This window comes from Schistocerca serialis, chromosome 8 (genome assembly GCF_023864345.2).
Source record: "Schistocerca serialis cubense isolate TAMUIC-IGC-003099 chromosome 8, iqSchSeri2.2, whole genome shotgun sequence".
NCBI lineage: Eukaryota > Metazoa > Arthropoda > Insecta > Orthoptera > Acrididae > Schistocerca > Schistocerca serialis.
In genome coordinates, this window is record NC_064645.1 from 315,271,168 (window position 1) to 315,298,336 (window position 27,169).

At 37.6% G+C, this 27,169-nt stretch overlaps 1 protein-coding gene across 6 annotated transcripts in view; it reads right to left on the bottom strand.

The window, feature by feature from the left end:
• The window catches only part of LOC126416246 (receptor expression-enhancing protein 4), a 281,870-nt gene that overhangs the window by 13,296 nt on the left and 241,405 nt on the right, over positions 1–27,169 (bottom strand). For 4 of the 6 annotated variants that reach the window (XM_050083866.1, XM_050083867.1, XM_050083864.1 and 1 more), the window contains 2 exons: positions 19,159–19,399; positions 8,523–8,858 (listed from right to left, as the gene is read on the bottom strand). In XM_050083866.1, coding sequence (XP_049939823.1) covers positions 8,523–8,858; positions 19,159–19,399 — 577 coding nt within the window. Of the gene's footprint in view, positions 1–5,287; positions 5,443–8,522; positions 8,859–19,158; positions 19,400–27,169 lie in introns of those variants that run through there. The other 2 variants (XM_050083865.1, XM_050083868.1) reach the window with 2 other exon arrangements.

Below are 27,169 nucleotides of genomic sequence, written 5' to 3' on the forward strand. Positions count from 1 at the left end.
TACCAGTCAGAAGCAGGGAGTCCACATCCCACATTACAGTTCTCACTTAGTAACATGTTTGTGAAAATTGAGTCCAGCTAAACACAGGAAAACATACCGCTTCCCGAGTGGGTAGGAAGAATAGTTTTTGTTTCAATGTTTAAAGTTGGTGTACATGTTTGATATGTAATGCTACTTTAGCCATACCTTTTCAAGATGCATACTGAACGTCATTTTAAAACAATTCACAAAAACATAGAATCAGAAGCAGCTGTTTGCAGTGAGGTGTGGAGGAAGAAACTTTCTAATCTTAACTGTAAATCACAATCATAGCAGTGGTTTTTTGTAAAACCTGTACAAAAAAGTCTTTCATGAAACACAGCATATTTTGTGTCTGGTAAGTACTGATGAGACATGCAAAACCATTTGATGACATCACATTTGTTAAGGAGTGCATTCTGACAGCTAGTGAGTCCTTGTCTTGCACATTTAAAAACAAATTAGAGATAATATCAGCTATCAGAGACATGCTTCTGTCAATGCCTACTATAACAAGAAAAGTGGAATTAATGGTGGAAAATATAAAAGGTTGGCTGATAACAGATTTGCAATCCTGCTTGTGTTTCTCATTGCAGTTAAATGGGTTAGTTAGATGGGAGCTGATTTGTCTCAAGTTATGATTTTTGTAATATTGATATTTTTGTATTACAGTGTAAAGGTACACTTGCTTACAGTTTTGATCTCAAGGAGAATATTTTTACAAAGCATTCAAATCTTTCACTTCTGAATATGATTTGCCAATTCAGAAACTTGTGTCTATTACTACTGATGGAGTGCCTTGCATGGTAGGCAAACACAAATGATTTGTTACCTCATGTGTGAATAACAAATCTTTCCCACTTCCATTAAGTGTCATTATATCGTGCATCGGCATGTGCTCTGTGGACACATTTTCAAAATGACATGTTATAATGTGTCACAAAAACTGCAAATTAAATTCACACACAATCACTACTGAGAAGAAAGTTTAGAGTGCTGTTAGAAGAATTGGACAGCCAGTTTGGAGGCTTGCTGTTGCACATCAAAGTTTGATGTCTGAGTACAGATATGTTTCTCAATGGATTTAGGGAACTTCTGCCAGTGATAAAATCTTATGTGTCTAAAAGAGAGGAAGATTACTCAGAACTGTAGGATTTGAGCTGGTGGTTGTATCTAGAATTTTTAACTGACATGACAGTTAAATTAAATGCGTGAAAGAACTTCAAGGAAAAATCCAAACTGCCATAACTCTTACGTCTTGCAGAAAGTGTTTAATGCAAAATTGATCTTTTGATAGCACAGTTCCAGAAATTAAATGTGAAATACTTTCCTCAAACACAGACAGAACTGTCAGATCAACAAGCTACAAAGTCAGCCTGACAACACTGAAGACAGACTTTGAAAACCAGTTTTCAGATTTCAAGGCACTGGAACCTGTTCTAGCTTTCACAGCTCAACATTTCCAAACAACGGATGTGAAAAGGAGCACGCTTTTATCTTGTGGTGAGACTGAACTTGAATAAGAAACAATTTGATCTGAAAATAATGTTTCCGTAAGTCAGAATATGAAGAAGATTACTTTTGGAAATTAGTGAGTGTAAAAACCTATCCTAATATTATAATAGTGGCATGTTATGCTTTATCATTTCTTGGAACAACTTACCTACATGAGACAGCATGAACACCGTGAAATCAAAGTGTAAAAATATATTGATTGATCCTTTCGGACTGCATATGGTTGTCTCTAGAAAATTATTCACCAGATTATAGTAAACTTGTCAATGATATGCCAAGCCAAGTATGCCGCTAAACATTTTCAACATTTATGGTAGCATATATTTTAATTTTGTTCAAAATTGGGTGCCAGACCTACGACTTTGGATGTAGAGAGAATTACCTTTGATATGTTTTAAGTAATTAAAATGGTTAATTTTGGCTACAGTGTTACTTTGTACTTAAATCTTTATGAATTTTTCAGTCAGTAGATGTCCAAATAAACTAAATAGCATGTAGTAGACCTCATGTCTAAAAAGGTTGAGCACCGTGTATGTAGAGGATGCTACAGCGACTGTAAGCTGTGATAGCATCAGTGACTACGGGTTTGTTAGACCTGTTAAGAAAGTTAGATAATATTCTCACTTAGAAAGAATTAAAGGGCACAAACTTCAGAGTATGTGGAAACTCAACATCAAAAATTCAGTATTGAGACTGAAGGTGGGAAGCACAAATGGATAAAATTCAAAAGTATTGCTCAATATGCTACAGACAATTATGTTCTGAGTAAGGTTAGTAGCCAAGTCAGAAAGTTGTTATGTAAACAAATAGAGCTCCCTCATAGATTTGTGAGAAGCCACAATCTAACTGACAAACAAAAGCTGAACAAAGTGAATATGAGAGTAAGGAGAGCAATGACAGCAGTATTCAGAGATTTGCAAAGTAAAATTTTGTCTACTTATCTGACTAATAACTCTAAGAAGTTTTGGTCTTACATAAGACCAGCAAGATCTAAATAATCTATTCACTCATTCAGTGACTGCGCTGGCACCAGAATGGAAGATGACAAAGAGAAGGCCAAAATACTGGCAGATAGTGAGATAAATGAAAAACATGGATTCTGCAAATAAGAGATCTTGCGAAACTCAGCTCACTCTGTATGCCCATGAGATCCCCACTATTATGGACACTGGTGTCTAGGGTGACGCCATATCACTCGACTTCAGGGAGGCTTTTGATACAGTACTGCACTGTCCTTTAGTGAAAAAACTACAAGCTTACCAGATTTGTGACTGGATTCAAGATTTCCTTGCAGATTAAACTCAACAAGTCACTCTTAACAGAACAAAATCAATAGATGTATAATTAATTGCAGGAGTATCTCAAAGAAATGTGATGGGACCTTTACTGTATATAATACATAATGTGTGCAAAACTTAAGTATGAAAGTAACTTTCGCATGATGTATCACTGCCAAGTAACATAACATGATAAAGCCTGGACCATATGTAGAAAGAACTGCTGCAGTATAGTGCAGAAGGTAGCTGAAAGAAATACACAATAAAACAAACAGAAATGACATTTTTATTCAAAGACAATAATTACACTGAGGTCACAATGTTCCCAGGTGCATAATGTGTTTCCACCTCTCGCCATATGAGTATACGCCTAGCACTGTCAAATACAATCATTTTGGTGGCCCAGGTGTTATTGTGCGACGACACGCAAAGTTGCATGGGTGCACTGACCTTCACCTCTTTGAAAACAGTACTCTCACTGGTCAACATTATTGTGACACTATACTCCTTTCCCATAAGCATATTTTCAGGGGTGCTTTTGGCCTTGACTTCATTTTTGTGGATGATAATGCAAGACCATGTGGGAATGCACAGATGGAGGAGCACTTGGAATGAGACAATATTCAGCAAATGGAGGGACCTGGCCATACTCATGAGTTAAATCCCGTACCATGCAATGCATTGGGAGACGTATTGCAGCATGTCCACATACACCATCAATCATCCAGCATTTGTCAACTGTACGGGTGGAGGAATGGAATGCCCTACTACCAGATCTCCTTACCAACTTAATGGCCAGCACGGGAGTGCATGACAGTGTGTGTTCCCGCATCCACGATGATCACGTTTTGTAATATTCAGCTCACCATTGTGAATCATGGTGACTTCAGTGTAATTATTATTGTTCAATAAAAGTGACATTTTTGTTCACCTAATTGGGTATTTCTTTCAGTTACCTTCTTTACTATACTGTAGCAGTTCTTTCTCTGTGTCGACCAAGTGTGATCGAGCTATGTTGCTTGGCAGTGACACATCAAGTGAAAGTTACTTTTGCCCTTAAGTTTTGCACACCAGTATTTATATTTAAATGATCTAGTGGATAATGGTGGAAACTCCACAGGCTGTCTGAATACGATGGAGCTGTCTATAAGAAAGTGGGAACTTCAGAAGACTTCAACCAACTTCAAGAAGATCTGATGAAGATTGATGAAAGGCATAGGAACTGGCAATTATCCCTAAATGTAAACAAAAATTGTGCATATACAGAACAAGAAATCCACTACTGTACACTAATACTATTGGTGAGAAATTGCTGGAAACAATAATTACCATAAAATATCTAGGAGTAACAATCCACAGCAACTTTCAAACCTTTAGTGGAATACTCATTAAAACAAATAGTAGGGAAAGCAGATCTCAGACAGAGATTCATAGAAAGAACCTTAAGGAAATGTAATTCATCCTTGAAAGCAGTCGCTTACAAAACTATTGGTCAACCAATTCTTCAGTACTGCTCATCAGTCTGAGACCCTGACCAGGTTGGATTAGTAGAAGAGATGAACAAGATCCAACAAAGAGTGGCACGTTTCATAAGGGAATTGTTTACGCACCTCATGTGTGTGTGGTTTGAGGTTTTCGGGCGCTAAACAGCGTGGTCATCAGCGCCCAACGCACCTCATAGTCAGTGTGAGAGCATTACAGAGATGCTAAACAAACTATAGTGGCAGGCAATACAAGAGAGGCGTTATGCATCACAGAGAGGTTTATTACCGAAATTTTGCGAGTGTACATTTCGGGAAGTGTCTGACAACAAATCACTTTCTCCCAAATATATCTTGTGATACAACCACAATGAGAAAATTTGAGAAACCAGAGGCGATATCGAGGTCTTCTGACACTCATTCTTCACATGTGTTATTTAGAAGTGGAATAGGGAAAGGGGGGGAGGGGGGAGGGGGGGGAGGCTTCATATAGTGGTACCAGAAGTACCATACACCGTAAGATAGTTTGTGGAGTACGGATGTAGACATGGATGTTTCTGTAACCTGTATGTTTTAGTCAGAGAAGATTTTCAACATTCCTGTTTTTTGTAAAATATGCTGGATGTGGCTTCATTCATTGCTATTTTATGATATAATATGATGATTCCCTCTTTTCCTGTCATGTCCTATACTCTGGTTTTCCTTTTACCCAGGGTCTGGGATTCTTTACTATTTAGGCCTTGAATAGCATTACTCCTTTCCCTCCACTCTATTTGCTGGGTGATGGAACATTTGGTTCTAAAGCTAGCATTTTTGGTTCATTATGATCATGTGTGTATCTGCAACACCTGTAAGTAGAAGCTGTAAATTAAATTTGGATATCATTAATTATGGGTACTAAAAATGACTTGACAGGTGATATTGTGAACTAATATTGTGTGTTGCTTAATGATTCTTTCTCGTGTAACTCAAATACAATAAAAGACAAAGCCCGTCTTATGTTTTCACAAGTAGTAATTTTATTTACACAGACTCAAACAAAATGTGGAATAGTGTTGTACATCTGCTATCACAAAATATGTCTCACTGATGGCTGGTGTTGTCCGGGTCTTCTATTTATATCATGGATTATATCATAATTTGTTAACAATCTGAAAAATAAATATTTAACCTGTTCAAATCTAACATATTTTCAAAATTTAAACATGATGTCACATACACAGGCTTCCCTCAGGAGATATGATACAGAGAGGACACAGCATGAAGATGTGAAAACAAAAGTATTTGCAAATAGACAGAACATATAAGAAACAAGAGCATTTCTGCCTAAAGCTAAGATTTCTGAACAAGATGTGATGAACAGAATTAACCAAAGTATCTTCTTAGCTTATTGAATGATGAGGGCATTAACTATGAATATAGCCAGTCAGTCCCTGGATGTAAGGTAATAATCATAACATTAACTATACTGATATTTTCAGCCACGAATTCACCACTGTCTTTTTTCTCTCTCTTTTAAGATGTTAACTGTCAAATTGGCAGGAGTGTGTTGCCAGCCTGAAGGACAGACTGTGAAATGGAAACAAACTGATAAAGCCCAGTTGTTTCATGAACCACTTTTCTGTCTCTGCACAGCAATTATTTTAGGAGTGCACTCGATTTAACATTCTTCTTGTTTCTCTAAATACATCATGTACGTTCCACAGCTTTCCACTGAACATCTTTTTATGTTCTTGGTCATATGTTATTGAATACAAATTATACAGTGATTGAATTTATTTATAGTAAATACATACATTTTACTCAGGAAAGTCTCATAAAAAAGTATCAAAAATAGTTCACAATTAGTGTGTGTCCCATAAATAAAGTCAGTCCTGCTAGAGTTTTGGAAAAGTGATGTTTCTCTCAGTGAGCTTCACAGACAGGTACTACACTGATTTATATTGCTTGCTATTTTGATTCATCTTCGGATGATCTCTCTGAACACAGTACAGGAGGATGAATACATGTTCAAAAAATAGAATTACCTCACCAAAATGTTTTAGTTTCAGTCACCATGATATCTTCACCTTCACTGTCAGAAGAAACTTTGAAGTCACTTCTATGAACATAGCAAGCATCTCCCCATCTCATTTTCTCATTATGAAAAGGATATCATGAACTGAGATCAGTAACTTTATGAAAAACAATGTTCCACTCTCTCATATTCAACTGCACTCTTCCAGGTTATTCATACACTATAATGGTTATGTAATATTCCCAATCACCTTCAGTGTGCATGGAACATACATAGTATTAGACAATCACAACATATCAGCAGTTAAGGAAGAGTTTATCCCTTATCTCTGTTAGTATATCACAAGTCTGAATGGAGCTCCTGGCCTAAACAATTAGTTAATACATTAGGTGCAGTGAAAGGGTTTGTAGTAACTCATTAGTAGTTTCTTATAATACTGCACTTAGGAAACTGAGTAGACCAACATTATACTGTAGCTAAAGATGCCCAAATGCACAACTAATTCTTCCTCGTACCATAGACAATACTCCTACAACAATGTGGCAAGGCATGGCAAATTGGTAATACGTAACGCAAAAATATAAAAAATAGGCTTCAGATGTCAATAATCCCCTAAATACAGTTCAGTTCCTAACTTTCTGAATGGGTCTATTAATGCGGTGCTTGACGACCAATACGTCGACTGGGCGAGCGTGACATCTCACGTATGCGAATGCCATCTTCTGCTGTACCAACTTCCTTTCCACGGGATCTTTTGCCACTATGCCAGAATGGAAGCATTGATGCAAGGTTTTCTATCTGTCCATGCAGCTTTGCAACTGGTGATTCTGCCATTTTTTTCGGTGAACGTGACCTGTGTTCCGATTTCTTTTCACTTTCCTCAGAAATAGAGCCTTTTGATGATGACCTTTTAGATCTTGGAGGTGGCTCTGGTGCTTGAAGTTTGTGATATCTTCCTGACCGAACATCTTTCTTTGGATCTGGAAGTGAGTTTGAATTTGTTGGAATTTGAGAGTCATAATTTAGTGGGGTCTGAGAATCAAAAATGCTGTCACTTTTGTTTGAAACTGTCTCTGCATCAACAATTTTTTCAGCGCTGTCAGTGTTTAGAGATGGATTGTCAGCTGAGGAAATTGTTGCATTCTGAGCATTATCAAGAGCAGCATACGGCATAGCTTGCAGACTTGGCTGATTATGGTCAGAATTATCATGAGAAATGCTGTTTTCCGCTTTCAAGTCCTCGTCATCATCTGAATCAACTCTTAATGATGGCTTTTCAACTATAGAAATTATGGCTTGCTGGGTATTATCAGGAACTCCATGTGACACACCTGGTAGACTCAGCTGCTTATTGTTAAGCATATCACTGAAGATACTGTTTTCTGTCTTCCTGCCTTCAATATCACTTGCATCTTGAAAATCATCACCTATGATCTCTTGATCCTCTTCTGCGCCTACAACGTTACTTGGACAGTTCATTTCAGCCTTTGCACTTGATGAAATCTGCTCACAAGTATAGCTACCATCTTTTGTTTGAGAAAAAAGATTACTTTCTTCTAAAGCCTTTCCATCATTACAAGCAGTTTTATCTGCATCTCCAGGACTCCGATTTGACTCAGAAATACAGTCATGGCATTTCTCTTCCCTCCGCAAGGCATTATTTATTTCCTCTAACTGTTTTAATGGCTCTGTTGAGTTCATAACTAACACTTTATCACTTGCATTACCTCCTTTAAGGGCTTCAGACATAGCGGGTGCAAAACTTTCTGCACACAAGTGAGGATTTACATCCACTGGAAGCAAAGTAGTTTCAGTTTTCACATTTTCTTGAGGAATGGTTATCAAACTTTGCATGTCTTTGCTTTCATCAACATTTGAAGTTCCTACAGAATCAACCAGTGGATCATCAACATTATTTTCTGTACTAGTTTTACATTGCTCAGAGATGTTTGGAAGCATGTTGGAAGATGATGATGATGACGTGAATGTAGCTGCAGAACCATTATCAATTATTTCTTGACCCAAACAAATATTTACCTTTTCTGGCTCATTCACCATTTCAGAATAAGAATCAATAAACTCTTCTTTTGTATCTTTAAACTGGCACTCATTTAGCACATTTGGGGGAGGTACAGAAACAGAATCATAAAAATCATCATCAGATTCTATTGCTGAATTAATATCAGACTGATTTGGATGGAAGGATTCACTCACTTTGATATCTGACATTTCCTTAGTTCCAGCCAATTCTAAAATGGAAGATGACTCAGTTCTGTGTATAGACTCCATTATTTCTCCTTCAGCTAAGTGAAAAGAATCTTCTGGTTTTTCAGTTTGTTTTACCGCTTCTGAAACTTTAATCTCTGACAGTTTGCTCATGGAAACTTTCTGCTCAAGTTCAGCATTTAAAGCTTGTAGGAGGGCGACTAACTCAGGTCGTAGGAGGTCAGCTGACATTGGCAGGGAATTGGAACGGGAACGAGAATGGGAAGGAGAAAGAGAACTCATGTCTAGGTCGTTGTTTTCTCCGAGGCTACATTCTTCACTGGCCTTTAAACAGAAATAACAAAATCTAAATGTGGATTCTCGACTGCTAAAATAAACAACAGTGAAATCATATGTAAATAAAACATAAATTTGATACAGTTTCCAGAGATTAAATATGATAAGAGGCTTGAAAATTAATTACAAAATAAACAATACACTACATCTAAAAAAATAAAGAATAAAAATAAGAAAATAAGCAAGCACACTATTAAGAAGAGGTCTTCAATAACAATGAGCATGTATCCTTTGCTTCACCAAGTCAATGTTTGTGGCAAAAATGTTTCCACTGTACTTCACTTTGAGTGTTTCAAACGAGGTGGAAAAATCAGACACTTAGTTAGTTTGTTTTCTTCCCCCCCCCCCCTCTCCGCCCCCCCCCCCCCCTCCACTATGAGCTGCACAAAAATACACCTATCCAGTTAAAAAGCTATATCTAAGTAAACAAAAACAAAAATAGGAAACCACTATCTGTAGCTGAGAGATGCTAGGCACGTAAACATACATTAACACACACAGTTTCACTAGATTCACCCCCCCTCCCAACCACCCTACACACACACACACACACACACACACACACACACACACACACACACACACACACACACACACGAGCGGTTATACAAATTCAGGCAATATATCCTATTGTGTGGTAGCATTGTAGAGGAACAGGGGAGGGAATAGCACAATTATAGCAATACGGAGATGTAAAATGGATGGGACAATAATGGAGAGTGAGTGAGTGTGTGTGTGTGTGTGTGTGTGTGTGTGTGTGTGTGTGTGTGTGTGTGTGTGTGTGTGTGCGTGTGCACACGCGTGCTGGGAAAGGAAAGGAAAGAAGATTAATGTCATTTACTATATGGGACTTGCGGAAATTGAGCAAACATCTGAGAAACAGTTTGTTGTTACACACATATAGAAATCTTCACAGAATTGTAGCACAGTTGCCATACAATGTGGCTGCATTCACTAATGACCCTACATTCAGGTGGGTTTGCGTGCTTGGGTGTGTGTGTGTGTGTGTGTGTGTGTGTGTGTGTGTGAGTGAGTGAGTGAGTGAGATGAGAGAGATGAGAGAGAGAGAGAGAGAGAATAGCAAAAACAATGGCAGATCAGAAGCTGTAATTCTCTATACTACTACATGTTTGTAAGTGCCACACACCAATCAGCTATAAATGTGTGGTTACTATCATTATTTTTTTCATGGTTCCCATTTTACAACTTTCACTATTGTAATATCTAAATAAAATTATTTTTGATAGAATGAAATTAAGCACCACACTCCTAATGTGCTACATCAGGCAGCCAATATTATATTAGACAAAGTTAAAAATATAGGTAATATACTATAAACAATTATTCCTTTTTATTTCAAGAAAAGTTCATAGTAGTCTATATCCAAATTGGCATCAGATGACCCAGATAAGAACAGTCACCTTCACTTGAAAATGAACTTCATGAAAAAAACTGGATGATGATGACACAAAAAACATGAAAGAGTGCAGAACATTTTCATGGTAGAAGCACTGGTTCACAAAAAAATTACTATCACTTTGCATCATGTAAGACTGTTGATATGGTAAGCATAATTTCAAATGCATATTATGAGTTGAAAGTGTAAAAAAAGAAGTACACTTAACAGCACAAAAATTGACCAGTATGAATCAGGGCTAGAGTTCAGGTTCTGTACAGCACTGATACAAATAAAACACATTAAGCCTGTTTCAAACACTAGAAAGTTCAGGATGGAATAACGGCAATATTAAGCAGAGGATAAATTGCTATTTACCGTATAGAGGAGATATCGAGTCACAGTCATGCACAATGAAAGACTGCTCTCTGTAATCCAAAGTCTCCTCTACATGGTGAGTAGCTATCTACCCTTTTCATAATATTTTTATTTATTTTTATTTACATGTCAAGTTTCGTAGATCCAAATTGAGGAGCAACTCTCCAAGGTCATGGAATGTGTCAGTACATGAAATTACAATATAAAAGTAATAACAGACAAAAATAAATGTTTATGAAACCGAAAAAGTCAGTCCATAAGTGTAAGTAAACACAATCAACAATACAATAAGAATCAGCTTAATTTTTCAAGGAACTCCTCGACAGAATAGGAGGAGTGACGCATGAGGAAACTCTTCAGTTTCAATTTGAGAGCACGTAGATTACTGCTAAGATTTTTGAATTGGAGTGGTAGCTTACTGAAAATGGATGCAGCAGTATACTGCACACCTTTTTGCACAAGAGTTAGGGAAGTCCGATCCAAATGCAGGTTTGATTTCTGCCGAGTATTAACCAAGGGAAAGCTGCTTATTCTTAGGAATAAGCTAATATTATTAACAAGAAATGACAGTAAGGAATATATATATATTGAGACGCCAATGTCAAAATACCCAGACTTGTGAACAGGGATTGACAAGAGGTTCGTGAACTTACACCACATATTGGCCGAAGCAACCTTTCTGAGCCAAAAATATCATTTTAGAATGGGAAGAGTTACCCCAAAATGTAATACCATATGACATAAGTGAATGAAAATAAGCAAAGTAGACTAATTTTCATGTCAAACGATCACTCACTTCTGATACCGTTCAAATAGTAAAAATGGCAGTATTAAGTCTTTGACCAAGATCCTGAATGTGGGCTTTCCACAACAGCTTACTATCTATCCGAACAACTAGAAATTTGAACTGTTCAGTTTCACTAATCATATGTCCATTCTGTGAAATTAAAATGTCAGGTTTTGTTGAACTGTGCGTTAGAAACTGTAAAAACTGAGTCTTACTGTGATTAAGCATTAGTTTATTTTCTACAAGCCGTGAACTTAGGTCATGTACTGCACTATTTGAAACAGAGCCAATGTTGCACACAACATCCTTTACCACCAAGCTAGTGTCATCAGCAAAACAGAAATATTTAGAGTTACCCGTAATACTAGAGGGCACATCATTTATATAAATAAGGAACAGGAGTAGCCCCAACATTGATCCCTGGGGCATCCCCCACTTGACAGTACCCCACTCAGACCCCACATCACAGCCGTTATCAACATTATGAATAATGACCTTTTGCTGCCTCTTGCTAAAGTAAGAGGTGAACCAGTTGTGAGATACTCCCTGTATTCCGTAACGGTCCAACTTCTGGAGCAATATTTTGTGATCAACACAACCAAAAAAATATGCCAAGGATTCGAAACCTTTTGTTTAGCCCATCCAATACCTCACAGAGAAGAGAGAATATAGAATTTTCAATTGTTAAATGACTTCTAAAGCCAAACTGTACATTTGATAGCAAATCGTGTGACATAAAATGATCAATTATCCTTACATACACAGCCTTTTCAATAACTTTTGCAAACACTGAAGGCATAGAAATAGGTCTAAAATTATCTACATTATCCCTTTCTCCCTTTTTATAATGCGGCTTTGCTATTGAGTACTTAATCACTCAGGAAATTGACCATTCCTAAAGGAAAAATTACAAATATGACTAAATACAGGGCTAACATGTGCAGCATAGCACTTTAATATTCTGCTAGACACTCCATCATAACCATGGTAGTCCTTAGTCTTCAGTGAATTAATTATTGACTCAATGTCCCTCTTGTCTGTATCATAGAGGAGTATTTCAGACATCAATCTCGGAAAGGAGTTTGCCAAGGAAGTTATATGATTTCCTGTAGAAACTAAATTTTTATTTAATTCACCAGCAATGCTCAGAAAATGATTGTTAAATACTGTACATATATCTGATTTATCAGTAACAGAAATATTTTTACTGTGAACTGACTTTATATAGTCGACCTTGTACTGCTAACCAGACATTCCTTCACAACTGACCATATGGTTTTAATTTTATCCTGTGAATTAGCTATTCTATTTGCATACCACATACTCTTTGCCTTCCTAATAACATTTTAAGCACCTTACAATACTGTTTGTAATGAACTACTGTAGCTCGATTGTGACTACTTCTAACATTTTGATATAATTCCCACTTTGTTCTACAAGATATCCTTATCCCACTAGCCAGCCACCCGGGCTGCCTATTAGTGCTAGTACCCCATTTAGAACGCTGTAATAGAAAGCAACTCTCAAAGAGCATGAGAAATGTGTTAAGAAAAGCATTGTATTATCATCTATGTTATCGGCACTATAAACATCCTGCCACTCTTGTTCCTTGACAAGGTTTAAAAAAACTCTCTACTGCTGTTGGATTAATTTTCCTACATAGTTTGTAATTAAATATGACACTGGTTTGAGTACAAAAGCCTTTTAGTCTTAAAATTTGTGCATCATGGTCTGAAAGGCCATTCATGCTTTTGCTAACAGAATGCCCATCTAGTAATGAAGAATGAATAAAAATATTGTTTATGGCTGTGCTACTGTTGCCCGGCACACTAGTTGGAAAAAACCAGTCTACATCAGATCATATGAATTTAGGAGATATACCAACATCATTTTTCTTGCACCATCATATACAAAATTAATATTGAAGTCACCACATATAACTAATTTATGGTACTTCCTACAAAGTGAATCAAGAACCCTCTCTAGCTTGAGCAGAAATTCTCTGAAGTTGGAGTTAGGGGACCTATAAACAGCAAAAATTAGATTTTTAGTTTCACTAAATTCAATTGCCCCTGCACAACATTCAAATATCTGTTCAGTGTAGTGTCGTGATACATCTATGGACTCGGACTCAAATGGAATACTGTTTTTTTTACATACATAGTCACTCCCCCACCCTGCAAGGATCTCCTTCAGAAACAGCCAACTAATCTGTACCCTGGTAAAGGAAGCCTCTGAATTGTCAAATTATTTAAGTGGTGCTCTGATATACCAATAATTTCAGAGTCAACTCTATAAGCAGTTCAATAACTTTATCTCTAATACCTCTTATATTTTGATGAAATACGCTAATTCCTTCTGTACTTGGAAACATTACATCCTCGGAAGGTGAGCCTTTAGTTAGAGGGACTTCCTTTAAGCAGGTATATCTATCAGCCGACTTCAATCTAAAAAAGGTGCAGCTCTAACACCAACTACTACAAGAATTTTTCCATGAGTGAGGGCCCCAACACAACTGGATACAGATCACAAGTATACACAACGTTTATTACCAGATACCCAGAATTAAAATTTTTAACAGAACAACGACTAGCTGATCAGATCCGTGTAATAATCAAAAATAACAGGATACCCCAGTCAGAATTAGAAAACATCAAACAACAAGTACAACAAATACTGGAACAAAATAATGTGCAATCAGAAGAAGAAGAAAATACAGTAATGGACTCAAACATCCCAGAGCAAACAAGCAAAGAACAACACGCATCAATTAAACAGTCAGAGGAAAACAAAATCTTAAGACAGCCACCAGAACAAGCACAAATAGAACACGAAGTGACACACATGTTAGATATAGAAGAAAAATTTCAGCTGACATATATAGAATACAAAGACACAAATACAGACATTAGACCATTCTTGCATAGACCGCCAAATAACCCACAAGTCGAAACAACAATAAAAACTACCAACACAATCATACACAACAAAATACATGAAAACACAACTATGGAAGAGTTACAACTACTGGTTTATATAGGAGCACTCACTACACTAAATATACACACTAGGCAGAGATCAGAACCAACCAACACACAGAAGAAACCCACAAAACCAGCATGGCAACACAGGCTACAGATCAGAATAGAAAAACTGAGAAAAGACATCGGACAGCTAACACAATTTATAAGAAATGAAATGTCAGAAAAAAAACGAAAAAGGTTAGGTAAAATATCACAACAAGAAGTGATAGAGCAATTAGATGAAAAGAAGTAGAAATTACAAGCATTGGCCAAACGACTCAGAAGATACAAAAAAAAAAGTGAAAATAGAAGAAAACAAAACCAAACATTCAACACAAACCAAAAGAAACTTTATCAGACAATAGATAACACACACATTAAGATAGACAACCCACCAAACATAACAGACATGGAACACTTCTGGAGCAACATATGGTCAAACCCGGTACAACATAACAGGCATGCACGGTGGATACAAGCAGAAACAGATACGTACAAGATGATACCACAAATGCCTGAAGTGATAATTTTGCAACATGAAGTCACCCAAGCAATTAATTCTACTCACAATTGGAAAGCCCCGGAAAAGATAAAATAGCAAATTTCTGGCTAAAGAAATTCACCTCAACACATTCACATCTAACTAAATTATTTAACAGTTACATTGCAGACCCATACACATTCCCTGATACACTTACACATGGAATAACTTATCTGAAACCTAAAGATCAAGCAGACACAGCAAACCCAGCTAAATATCGCCCCATAACATGCCTACCAACAATATACAAAATATTAACTTCAGTCATTACACAGAAATTAATGACACATACAACACAGAACAAAATTATAAATGAAGAACAAAAAGGCTGTTGCAAAGGAGCACAAGGATGTAAAGAGCAACTGATAATAGATGCAGAGGTGACATATCAAGCTAAAACTAAACAAAGGTCGCTACACTATGCATACATTGATTACCAAAAAGCTTTTGATAGTGTACCCCACTCATGGTTACTACAAATATTGGAAATATACAAAGTAGATCCTAAATTGATACAGTTCCTAAACATAGTAATGAAAAATTGGAAAACCACACTTAATATCCAAACAAATTCAAATAATATCACATCACAGCCAATACAGATTAAGTGTGGAATATACCAAGGAGACTCATTGAACCCACTATCCAACATGCTAAATAATACAAATTATGGATACAATATTACTGGAACATACCCACACAAAATCACACATCTGCTATACATGGATGATCTAAAACTACTGGCAGCAACAAATCAACAACTCAACCAATTACTAAAGATAACACAAGTATTCAGCAATGATATAAATATGGCTTTTGGAACAGACAAATGTAAGAAAAATAGCATAGTCAAGGGAAAACACACTAAACAAGAAGATTACATATTGGATAACCACAGCGACTGCATAGAAGCGATGGAAAAAACAGATGCCTATAAATATCTAGGATACAGACAAAAAATAGGAATAGATAATACAAATATTAAAGGAGAACTAAAAGAAAAATATAGACAAAGAGTAACAAAAATACTGAAAAGAAAATTGACAGCAAGAAATAAGACAAAAGCTATAAATACTTATGCTATACCAATATTGACCTACTCATTTGGAGTAGTGAAATGGAGTAACACAGACCGAGAAGCACTCAATATACTTACATGATCACAATGCCACAAATATAGAATACACCACATACATTCAGCAACTGAAAGATTCACATCAAGCAGAAAGGAAGGAGGAAGGGGATTTATCGACATAAAAAACCTACATTATGGACAGGTAGACAATTTAGGAAAATTCTTTCTAGAACGAGCAGAAACTAGCAAAATACACAAAGCAATCACTCATATAAATACATCGGCTACACCACTGCAATTTCATAACCACTTCTACAACTCTTTAGATCACATAACATCAACAGATACGAAGAAAGTAAATTGGAAAAAGAAAACACTACATGGCAAGCACCCGTATCATCTAACACAGCCACACATCGATCAAGACGCATCCAACACATGGCTAAGAAAAGGCAATATATACAGTGAGACGGAAGGATTCATGATTGCAATACAGGATCAAACAATAAACACCAGATATTACAGCAAGCATATTATTAAAGACCCCAATACCACAACAGATAAATGCAGACTTTGCAAACAACAAATAGAAACACTAGATCACATCACAAGTGGATGTACAATACTAGCAAATACAGAATACCCCAGAAGACATGACAATGTAGCAAAAATAATACATCAACAGCTTGCCTTACAACATAAACTTATAAAACATGTTCCCACATACAAGTTTGCACCACAAAATGTACTGGAGAACAATGAATACAAATTATACTGGAACAGAACCATTATAACAGATAAAACAACACCACATAACAAACCTGACATCATACTCACCAATAAAAAGAAGAAATTAACACAACTAATCGAAATATCCATACCCAATACAACAAATATACAAAAGAAAACAGGAGAAAAAATTGAAAAATACATCCAACTGGCTGAGGAAGTCAAGGACATGTGGCATCAGGATAAAGTTGACATTATACCAATTACACTATCAACTACAGGAGTCATACCACACAATATCCACCAGTACATCAACGCAATACAACTACATCCAAACGTATATATACAACTACAGAAATCTGTAATTATTGATACATGTTCAATTCCCGAAAGTTGCTAAATGCAATGTAACATATACCATACAGTTAAAAGGAAGTCACGCTTGATCAAGGTCCGCGACACCTTCCATTTTTAACCAGACATAGCGTCTGAGACAAGAAAGAAATAACAATAATAATAAAAACAAACAATCATCATAAAGGAATTCAAGTTCAAACGCTCTCTTAAATGGGAGTAATCGAAAATAGTAACACTAAGAAGAAAAGGAAGAAGGTGAAAACAAAAAGTAAGTCTCTGAACAGATTCCGAAGTATCATCAATGACACAGATTTGGCTTTCATCGATAAAGCAGGATCAAATACGAAAAAAATTACAGAACTAATTGAAAGACCTATTCGCATAATTTTTCTATGGTAGATAAGGTTATAAAAATGTGAAACACATAGAACTGTGAAATTTCTTATACCCACACTTTTTATTCCTTATCAGTGGACTTGATTTTCAGTTAGGATTTTTCAAAATGCGCAGTGTGATTGGTTACAGAGCATTGCCACTTTCCTTTCCCTGGGGTTCTATAAAAATTGACTCCCATCACAATTTTCATATGCCTGTGACAGCCATGAAACCCTAACTCCATGTGGGTACACAGTAGTCAACTTTGTGTCAGCATTTAATTAATCTGAACTTTCAGAATAATTTTAATCATGATACCACATTACACATTGATGTTTCTCATGCTGTATTTTGCATAAGTGATTGTCACATCTTTAACTATGTCATGTCGAAACATTAGCAGTGCACAAGCTCTCACATCCTTTATGTACTGGAAAACTCCTAAAATAGGAAATCATTAATAAAATTTAGCAAAATACCTATTATATCATTTTCAGTCAGCTTAAAATTTCCACCAACCCAATCACAGATTGCAAAATACAACGTTGTCGTCATCATTGTCGTCGTTATTGTCGTCGTCGTCGTCATCGTCAACGACAAAGTACCAAATTATGATTTGATTCAGCAAATACTTCTGGTGTACAGACTTAAGTTGGAAAAAAACGAAACTGCAGAAAGAGTTGATTTCTTCATCTGTTGTACACTAAATGACTGGTGTGTAATGGAATAGGCTTCATAAGCAGCAGAGCATTTCCTTCCACTCTCAAACTATTGCAGCATACAGTGCTATTGCATGGTGTAGTTTGTCGAATTCAGAATCAGGCTAGCAGTCAAGTTTATTCTTGCATTAATACTTGGTTTGAACTTAAGTCACTGAGACAGATGGTGGCAGCCAGTTGTATGTCAAAGATTGTACAATTGGAGACAAAATGGGTGATCTGACAAAATTCACCAACACCCTACGGTGGTCTAAGGAACATCGCTCTTGCTGTCAGTGATGAAGTGGCAGGTAATGAACAATGTATGGTCCATAGGGTCCCTTTCTCACTGGATGTGATTGTCACTGAAGTCAAATAACTTTGGACAAGTTATAAAAAGTGAAAAAAATCCCATGTTGTGCCATTCTTAATAACTACTGTAGTCTCTTCACTCCCTTAATTTTGTTTCATCCAGAGATGCAATATATTAAAGCAGTAACAAAAATGTGATCCATGATTCAATATACTGCAATCTTTAGAAACATACAACCTTTTGATAGACCCATTGAACTACCTGCTTGTTAAACAAGTTTCCTGAACACAGAGGTCAGTCTTGCTACTGTTCAATCTGTCGCTGCAATTTTACCACACGGAATGCTTTTTCAGATTTATAATACAATATATTACATGTCACAGATTGTATTGTGTTTCTTTAGTGTGTGTCCCCTTATGCTGTGTGTCAACAAGTTACGATTTCTTCAGTTGTACTCACAATTACAAGTGTTCTGTTCTTTTATTAGTATCACTGTACAGCTTGAACTGTGCCAAATTGTGGGTAGCTTGAATGTTGTCTCCAGCCATTTTTGTGCTGCCAAGTGTAGACAGAAAGTTATGAAGAAACTGTAATCAGAGTGGCATTATGTACTTGCCTCAGGAACCCCAGGTGAAGATCCCTTTTTTGTAACAGTTCCACCACCACCACGAGAAGATCGTGTGCGGGCAGACCGTGAAGATCCACCCACGGAAGCAGTCCGAACAAGTGGCTCACGACTACTCGCTAAGCTATCAGGGCGACTTTCACCATGCTGCCCTCCACTGATGCTGCCGTGCTGGTACAGTGGTTCAGCAGATGAATAGCCTGAGCTCACATCCTCCGACGATCGGATATGGCTGCAAAGCAATAATACAAGTAGTCTTTGCATAATTACAAAAACAGAGACTTACACCACATGGCTTACAGTAACCATTTACCACAGAATTTAGGTTTGAAAATTTAGATAGGAGATAGTATATAATTCTTAAAGAACTACCACCACATGGCTTACAGTAACCATTTACCACAGAATTTAGGTTTGAAAATTTAGATAGGAGATAGTACATAATTCTTAAAGAACAACCATTCCAAAATGAGCTTTAATGAAATTCAAATACAACCTACACTACCAAGGCCTATATGCTGTTTCTTGAAATATCGAAATATTTTTCGGTACTGAATGTCCAAAATTTTATATTGGCCAAACAGGAAGAGCCTTATTAACAAGGTACAAGGAGCATATTCCTACTAAAACTGGAGATTGCACATGTGGTTAAACATTTGCTGAACATTTAGTGCAATGGGCTCTTGCATAGTGAAGTAAAAGGTACAAGGTTAGACATTTTAGAGCAAATGCAAATACTGCATAACAAAAACAAGCTTCTTAACGACCAACTGCAGCTGCAAAATAGAAGCTTCTTTGAAGGTTTACAACCATTATTTGATCCACCGTAATGTTAATGCGGGGTATGCTTTACCATTGCCAACATATGTCTGTACTCCCTTAGGTTGAACAGCTAGGTATATTAGTTTGACACCATAAAAAAATTTTGGACCCATCTATGAAGGTGTCTATTAGTTATATAGGAATATTCAGTTACCTAATTAATATTTCATTATTATATAGGGTATCATCGTAAATGGTTAATATTTGTCGTATTGAAAACCTTGAACACACACACACAGATGGTCAACCGATATTCGGTATGCACGTTCTAGAGTTAAGAACGGTTTCAACACTTGATATAATTAATGGATAATAACTTAGTCGGTCAATAGCATGTACGTGTAGTAACCGGAATTACAATCACCAAGTCACTACCCCATTACAGAATATAGGTGCTACCACATAATCCTTCAATATGACCGATTGTTGTCAATACTATGTGCGTATGATAGCAGTGATGCCATCACCTAGTCATACACAACTTTTTATTAACATAATTAATGGCAGTCATATCCATATACGTATCACAAGAGGGTAACGACACCTTGCCACAATCTACTGGATACAAAGTTTTGGTTCAGACTAGCCGGATCAGTTTGAATTGATCTTACTCAATGATGTTTAAAGGTGTCCTTGGAGCGTTGCTCGCCAAATCACATCATAATTTAACCATTTTCCCCGTCATCCTCCCATAGTTTAGACTAATTCTTTAAGTACATATTGACCTATGTCAATCAAGTATTTTAAATGTGTTGACCGGAGCAGTATTCGCCAAGTCACATTTTAGCTTCAAACATAATTCTGCTGTCATTCCTTAAGTTCAATGGCAGTGGTCACCAGGTCCGAATTATGATGGCAGTGTTCGACACACAGGTTTTAGAGTATGTGTGTGGATCACCTCCTTGAAGGCAAATTGAGTACTCCATTGCCGCCACATTATCCCCTACTTTAGTGTTTTCTGTAACTCATAAACGTAACTTCGTCAAGAAGCTCAATCAGACACGTGCATTAGTTTTTGGCTTGATTCTAGACCATTTCAGGTCAAATATACTCATCTTGAATAATGACCATCTATTTTATATGGCCTGTATTGCCGGACATTACAAATTCGTTATAGAATTGTTCATAAGTTCAATAACAACAATTTGTGTGCTAAGTCAATAGGATGATCATATGTTGTAACCATAGCTAAGCTTGTGCTTAACATTTACATCTCAAAAATTTCTAGACGTAGTCATAATGATGATGATGTTGGCTCTTTATTATCCTTCCCACTACTAAGTTCTTTTTAGGTGATTAAACTTCGTGCTTAAGCACAAAATTTTCCTAGGCAGGCCATACCTTGTAAGCACATGATGTCTTCCTCATATCATGACCAACGAATACTTCATAAATGTTAAGAAAGTCGATCTAAGCACATTCTGCACAGGATAACATATATGCCCTTTTCCTCAGCTATACCTTTTATTTCACTTTACTAGTACATTCAAGGTCAGGAGTCAGGTTCGCGTCTTGTCCAAACAAGTAACTATCACACAATTTATGTGCAGGTGCAAGGTATTGTATTACTTTTGAATACATTATGGGAGTGACAGTGATCAATGTGTTACAAATATTTACGATTAAAAACAGTCTTGATCACGATTTATTTATTAAGGTGACCTTAATAAATAAATCGTCATCAAGACTGTTTTTAATAGTAAATATTTGTAACACGTTGATCACTGTCACTCCCATAATGTATTCAAAAGTAATACAATACCTTGATCACAATTTATTTATTAAGGTGACCGGTTTCAACCACAGTAGTGGTCATCTTAATAAATAAATCGTGATCAAGACGGTTTTTAATAGTAAGTATTTGCAAGGTATTGTGTCCACCTAGGCGGGCCTCATGACACTACAGTCAGTTCCAGTACAGCACTTGTGACTGCCGCATCACGGTCGCAAAGTGGGGCCGAGGCAGTTTTAGATAAGCTTTAATTTATGAATTTGTAGTTTTAGCTTGACAATGTCCACTATGGACAAATGGTAGTTCTGAAGAAGGTTGGGTTATCCTAAATGAAACCAAGGTAAATTCTAGGCAAACGTTGCAACTGAGGCTGTTGGTTATAAAAATTTAAATTAACTTTCATGTGGACACCATACCATGATGAAACTTGTCATTTTTCACATTAGTGATAAGTGATAAGTGTCAACAACAACAACAACAAAGTCCCAGTACCACCTGGGGATTGGACTCCAAACCTTTGGATTTGAAGTCTGGCATTTACCCACTGACCCACTTAACCTCCCCATTTGTGTCTATCTGAACATAAGATATATTTTTAGCTAAAAGTATAACAGTATTCTCAGAGGAACTGTTACTCTATGGCACACTAAGTAGACCAAAATAGAGCTGCGTAAGTCCCTTTGCTCCTTTTCATCACGTGATTGTCTCCTCATTTTTCTCACACCCTTCTAAGACAATGCTGCAAATACTCTGAAAGTGTGCACTAGCCACTAATCAGTAATTCTAAGTACACTGGTCAGCTCTACTTCTGTTAAATAACTGTTTTGTCTCTTTGTTCTGGTCAGCCTTAGATTTGCTTGTCACCTACTATAGCAGTACCAGAAGTAGCATACAAGTTGGAAACTCAAAGTTACCATCCAGTTAACCAAATCTGTTAACCAGTTGTAGTAAGTTGCCTCAGGTCACATTCACATCCAGTCAAGTTTGATAAACTCTTTTAAACTACAACAACAGTAAGAGTAAAGGTAATCCCTCAGAATATAATTGATGAACTGGATGGTAGACAAACTTGTGTTATTCTTTTTATTATTTGTCTATAGAGGTAGCAGCAGTAAATACTGCTGTGTATAAATGTAATTGAATTGCACCAAGCTTCTTCAATAGGAGGCATATGTATTTGTAAGTCACCATGGAGAGAGCTCATCAAAATGGTTTGCAAATTTTTGGAACCAAATGCTATACACCTGTTTCAAAAAGAGTGCTGCAAAATTTGGAATGCAAAGCAACAACTAACAGTTTTGTTAGTCCTGATGAAAATGTTGATGGTTTATGCTCCAGCATGAAAACTGGGCATAAACTCGTTCACAGCAGCGGTGTTGTGTCTAGCTAGAAGTTACTGAAAAACATTTCCCAATATTGCCACATGAGAGAAGTAACTCAGTATCAAAACTGATAAACTGCTTTTAATAATGCCCTTAAGTTGAGATGTGCCAAGAAATTAATATGATAAATGTGAATCAGCAGTTTCTTCAGTGGGAGGTACACCTGAAGCAGAAGGGTATGGAAGAGCACAGGTTTGACTTGAAAACATGGAGCAAGTTCGACAATCAAAACCTTTGATCAAATGCACATTAGTGGAAGTGGGTGAGCCAAGGAAGTATTTTGAAACAATTGAGACCTGAGTGACTGCAAATCAAAAATGAAAGAAGAAATTTCATAACTGGATAATAATTCTATACAGACTTCAAATGAATTAATGTACAAGTACAAAATAAATGCCCAGTTTTTGGAAGTGGTAACATCCGTCAAGTATCTGGGTGTAACTATTTGAAATGATCTTAAATGGAACAATCAGATTACACAAGTAATGGGTAAGGTGAACTCTAGATTGCAGTTTATTGGTAGAATCCTGAAGCAATGCAGTCCTTCAACAAAAGAAATTGCTTACAATACTTTAGTTCGTCCAGTCTTAAGAGTATTGTTCGTCTGTATGGGACCCTTACCTGTTGGGTCTGATTCAAAAGATTGAGAAGGTCCAAAGACGAGTGGCATGATTCATGACTGGTACATTTAGCCATCGCAAGAGCATTACAAATCTCATAGAAAGTTTGAAGTGGGATACACTTGCAGATAGACGACGCACTAAACGGAAGGGGCTGCTGACAAAATTCCAAAATCTGATCTTCACCATGGATGTAGAGCATATATTATTATCACCAAGTTTCAAATTGCACAATGATCACCATTCAAAGATAAGGGAAATTAGAGCTCGTACTGAGGCGTTCATACAGTCATTTTTCCCCTCGCAAGTTCCGCGAGTGGAACAGAGGGAGGGGAAATATGACTGGTGCGAATAGTGCCTTCTCCCACACACCACTTGGTGGCTAGCGGAGTATATATATGTAGATGTACATTTAGTAGTATGGCACACGGCTGACTCTAATCACCGAGTTTTTCATGCATAACAGAACATCAATGGGAAAATCCCATCATCAGAAAGATGAACAGGTTTTTTTGGGGCTACAGTCAGTAGCAACACACTGAATATCATGAAATATTCAGTCCAAATGCTCAATACAACAAAATAATAGCAAACGCTCATGGATTTCATGATGGTACTAGAAAACTATGCAAACTTTTTCTACATCTTTGTAACTTAAAACAATGTCTAAGACGCTGGAATGATCATGCATGTGCCATTCTATTTTCAGTTATTCGAAAGCAGTAGAAATCCATTGCCTGTGCTATCACATTTCTAGTGATAACAGACTCATATCCTGTTTTATACACCATTGGACTCACTGTTGCAACCAACAAGAGCATTATCAATGACATTCTAAACAAACTGCAGATGGAAATCACGACTACATTGGAAGCTTATGGACACTTCTGGAATTTTCAATCAAAAATTATGTCCACTATTCATTCTGGTCTTTCAGAAAGCTTCCATTAAAACACAGCAGAAGCTAACACCACCTCTAAAGCAACTGAAAAAGAATTAACATATGTGATGATTAAAAACTTCCCATGAAGAAAAGATGGGCTGTTTAATATATCTGCCAGCAGCGACACTTCTGACATTTGTTTACCTACTAAGTATCACATTTTTTAAGAGAAAATAAAGGACAAAGTAGTAGGCTGGGTTATCAAACAAAAAGCCAATGTCTCAGTGTCAACAAAAGAAGCTGAGTTTTTGAAACTGCAAATGAAGACTTGTAATTGATTTGTCTCTTCAGTGACATTGCATAGGTTATACCCTCTACAAATGAACACTGCAATATCAGTCCAATTGACCAACCTACACTCCTGGAAATTGAAATAATAACACCGTGAATTCATTGTCCCAGGAGGGGGAAACTTCATTGACACATTCCTGGGGTCAGATACATCACATGATCACACTGACAGACCCACAGGCACATAGACACAGGCAACAGAGCATGCACAATGTCGGCACTAGTACAGTGTATATCCACCTTTCGCAGCAATGCAGGCTGCTATTCTCCCATGGAGACGATCGTAGAGATGCTGGATGTAGTCCTGTGGAACGGCTTGCCATGCCATTTCCACCTGGCGCCTCAGTTGGACCAGCGTTCGTGCTGGACGTGCAGACCGCGTGAGACGACGCTTCATCCAGTCCCAAACATGCTCAATGGGGGACAGATCCGGAGATCTTGCTGGCCAGAGTAGTTGACTTACACCTTCTAGAGCACGTTGGGTGGCACGGGATACATGCGGACGTGCATTGTCCTGTTGGAACAGCAAGTTCCCTTGCCGGTCTAGGAATGGTAGAACGATGGGTTCGATGACGGTTTGGATGTACCGTGCACTATTCAGTGTCCCCTCGACGATCACCAGTGGTGTACGGCCAGTGTAGGAGATCGCTCCCCACACCATGATGCCGGGTGTTGGCCCTGTGTGCCTCGGTCGTATGCAGTCCTGATTGTGGCGCTCACCTACATGGCGCCAAACACGCATACGACCATCATTGGCACCAAGGCAGAAGCGACTCTCATCGCTGAAGACGACACGTCTCCATTCGTCCCTCCATTCACGCCTGTCGCGACACCACTGGAGGCGGGCTGCACGATGTTGGGGCGTGAGCGGAAGACGGCCTAACGGTGTGCGGATCCGTAGCCCAGCTTCATGGAGATGGTTGCGAATGGTCCTCGCCGATACCCCAGGAGCAACAGTGTCCCTAATTTGCTGGGAAGTGGCGGTGCGGTCCCCTACGGCACTGCGTAGGATCCTACGGTCTTGGCGTGCATCCGTGCGTCGCTGCGGTCCAGTCCCAGGTCGACGGGCACGTGCACCTTCCGCCGACCACTGGCGACAACATCGATGTACTGTGGAGACCTCACGCCCCACGTGTTGAGCAATTCGGCGGTACGTCCACCCGGCCTCCCGCATGCCCACTATACGCCCTCGCTCAAAGTCCGTCAACTGCACATACGGTTCACGTCCACGCTGTCGCGGCATGCTACCAGTGTTAAAGACTGCGATGGAGCTCCGTATGCCACGGCAAACTGGCTGACACTGACGGCGGCGGTGCACAAATGCTGCGCAGCTAGCGCCATTCGACGGCCAACACCGCGGTTCCTGGTGTGTCCGCTGTGCCGTGCGTGTGATCATTGCTTGTACAGCCCTCTCGCAGTGTCCGGAGCAAGTATGGTGGGTCTGACACACCGGTGTCAATGTGTTCTTTTTTCCATTTCCAGGAGTGTATTTTCAAGATGGTTGATGAGCGAGGCAAGTAAGTATTTGTTGCACAAAGCTAGAAGTTATTCAAGAGTTTCTTGTTCTCAATGTGGATACATTCTGTAGCAAAAACATGCATTAATATATATCTATTATTATTATTATTATTATTATTATTATAACACAAGTAAACTGTTTAGAGTATGTTTTTAGGAAATATCTCTTGTTATTTTGAAACTCCAATATTCAATATCTACGCCCAAATTTTCTAAGTGTTAAATTATATAAAAGCTAGTCAATAGTCTTAGATCTGACTATATTCCGTAATGAATAGATACCTTAGTGCATATTATTGTCAGACAAATGAACAGTTCATATTTTACAGTGCATTTTGCAAAATATCTCACGTTTACATTGAATTTCCAACACTTGCAACATTGGATTAATTTTCCAAGCAAAAAATTCAAAATAATCTTGTTAAAAAATTGTACATCAAATCCCTTGTAATATAAGTAACTGTTAATTCATTCTACTGTCAACTAAATAAAACTTGCAAAGAAAAGGTGACAAGGGAATTTTTTATTTTATTATTTATTTGTTTGTTTGTTTAGCTGCTTGCTGAACTCATAAATGTTATACTCGCATATTTACATAATCTAGTGTATGCACCATTTCTCATTTCATTGATTTTTTTTGTTTCAAAATCTTTGACCATGAGTGGATCTGTCATAGGGTAGTGGAAAATGGGGT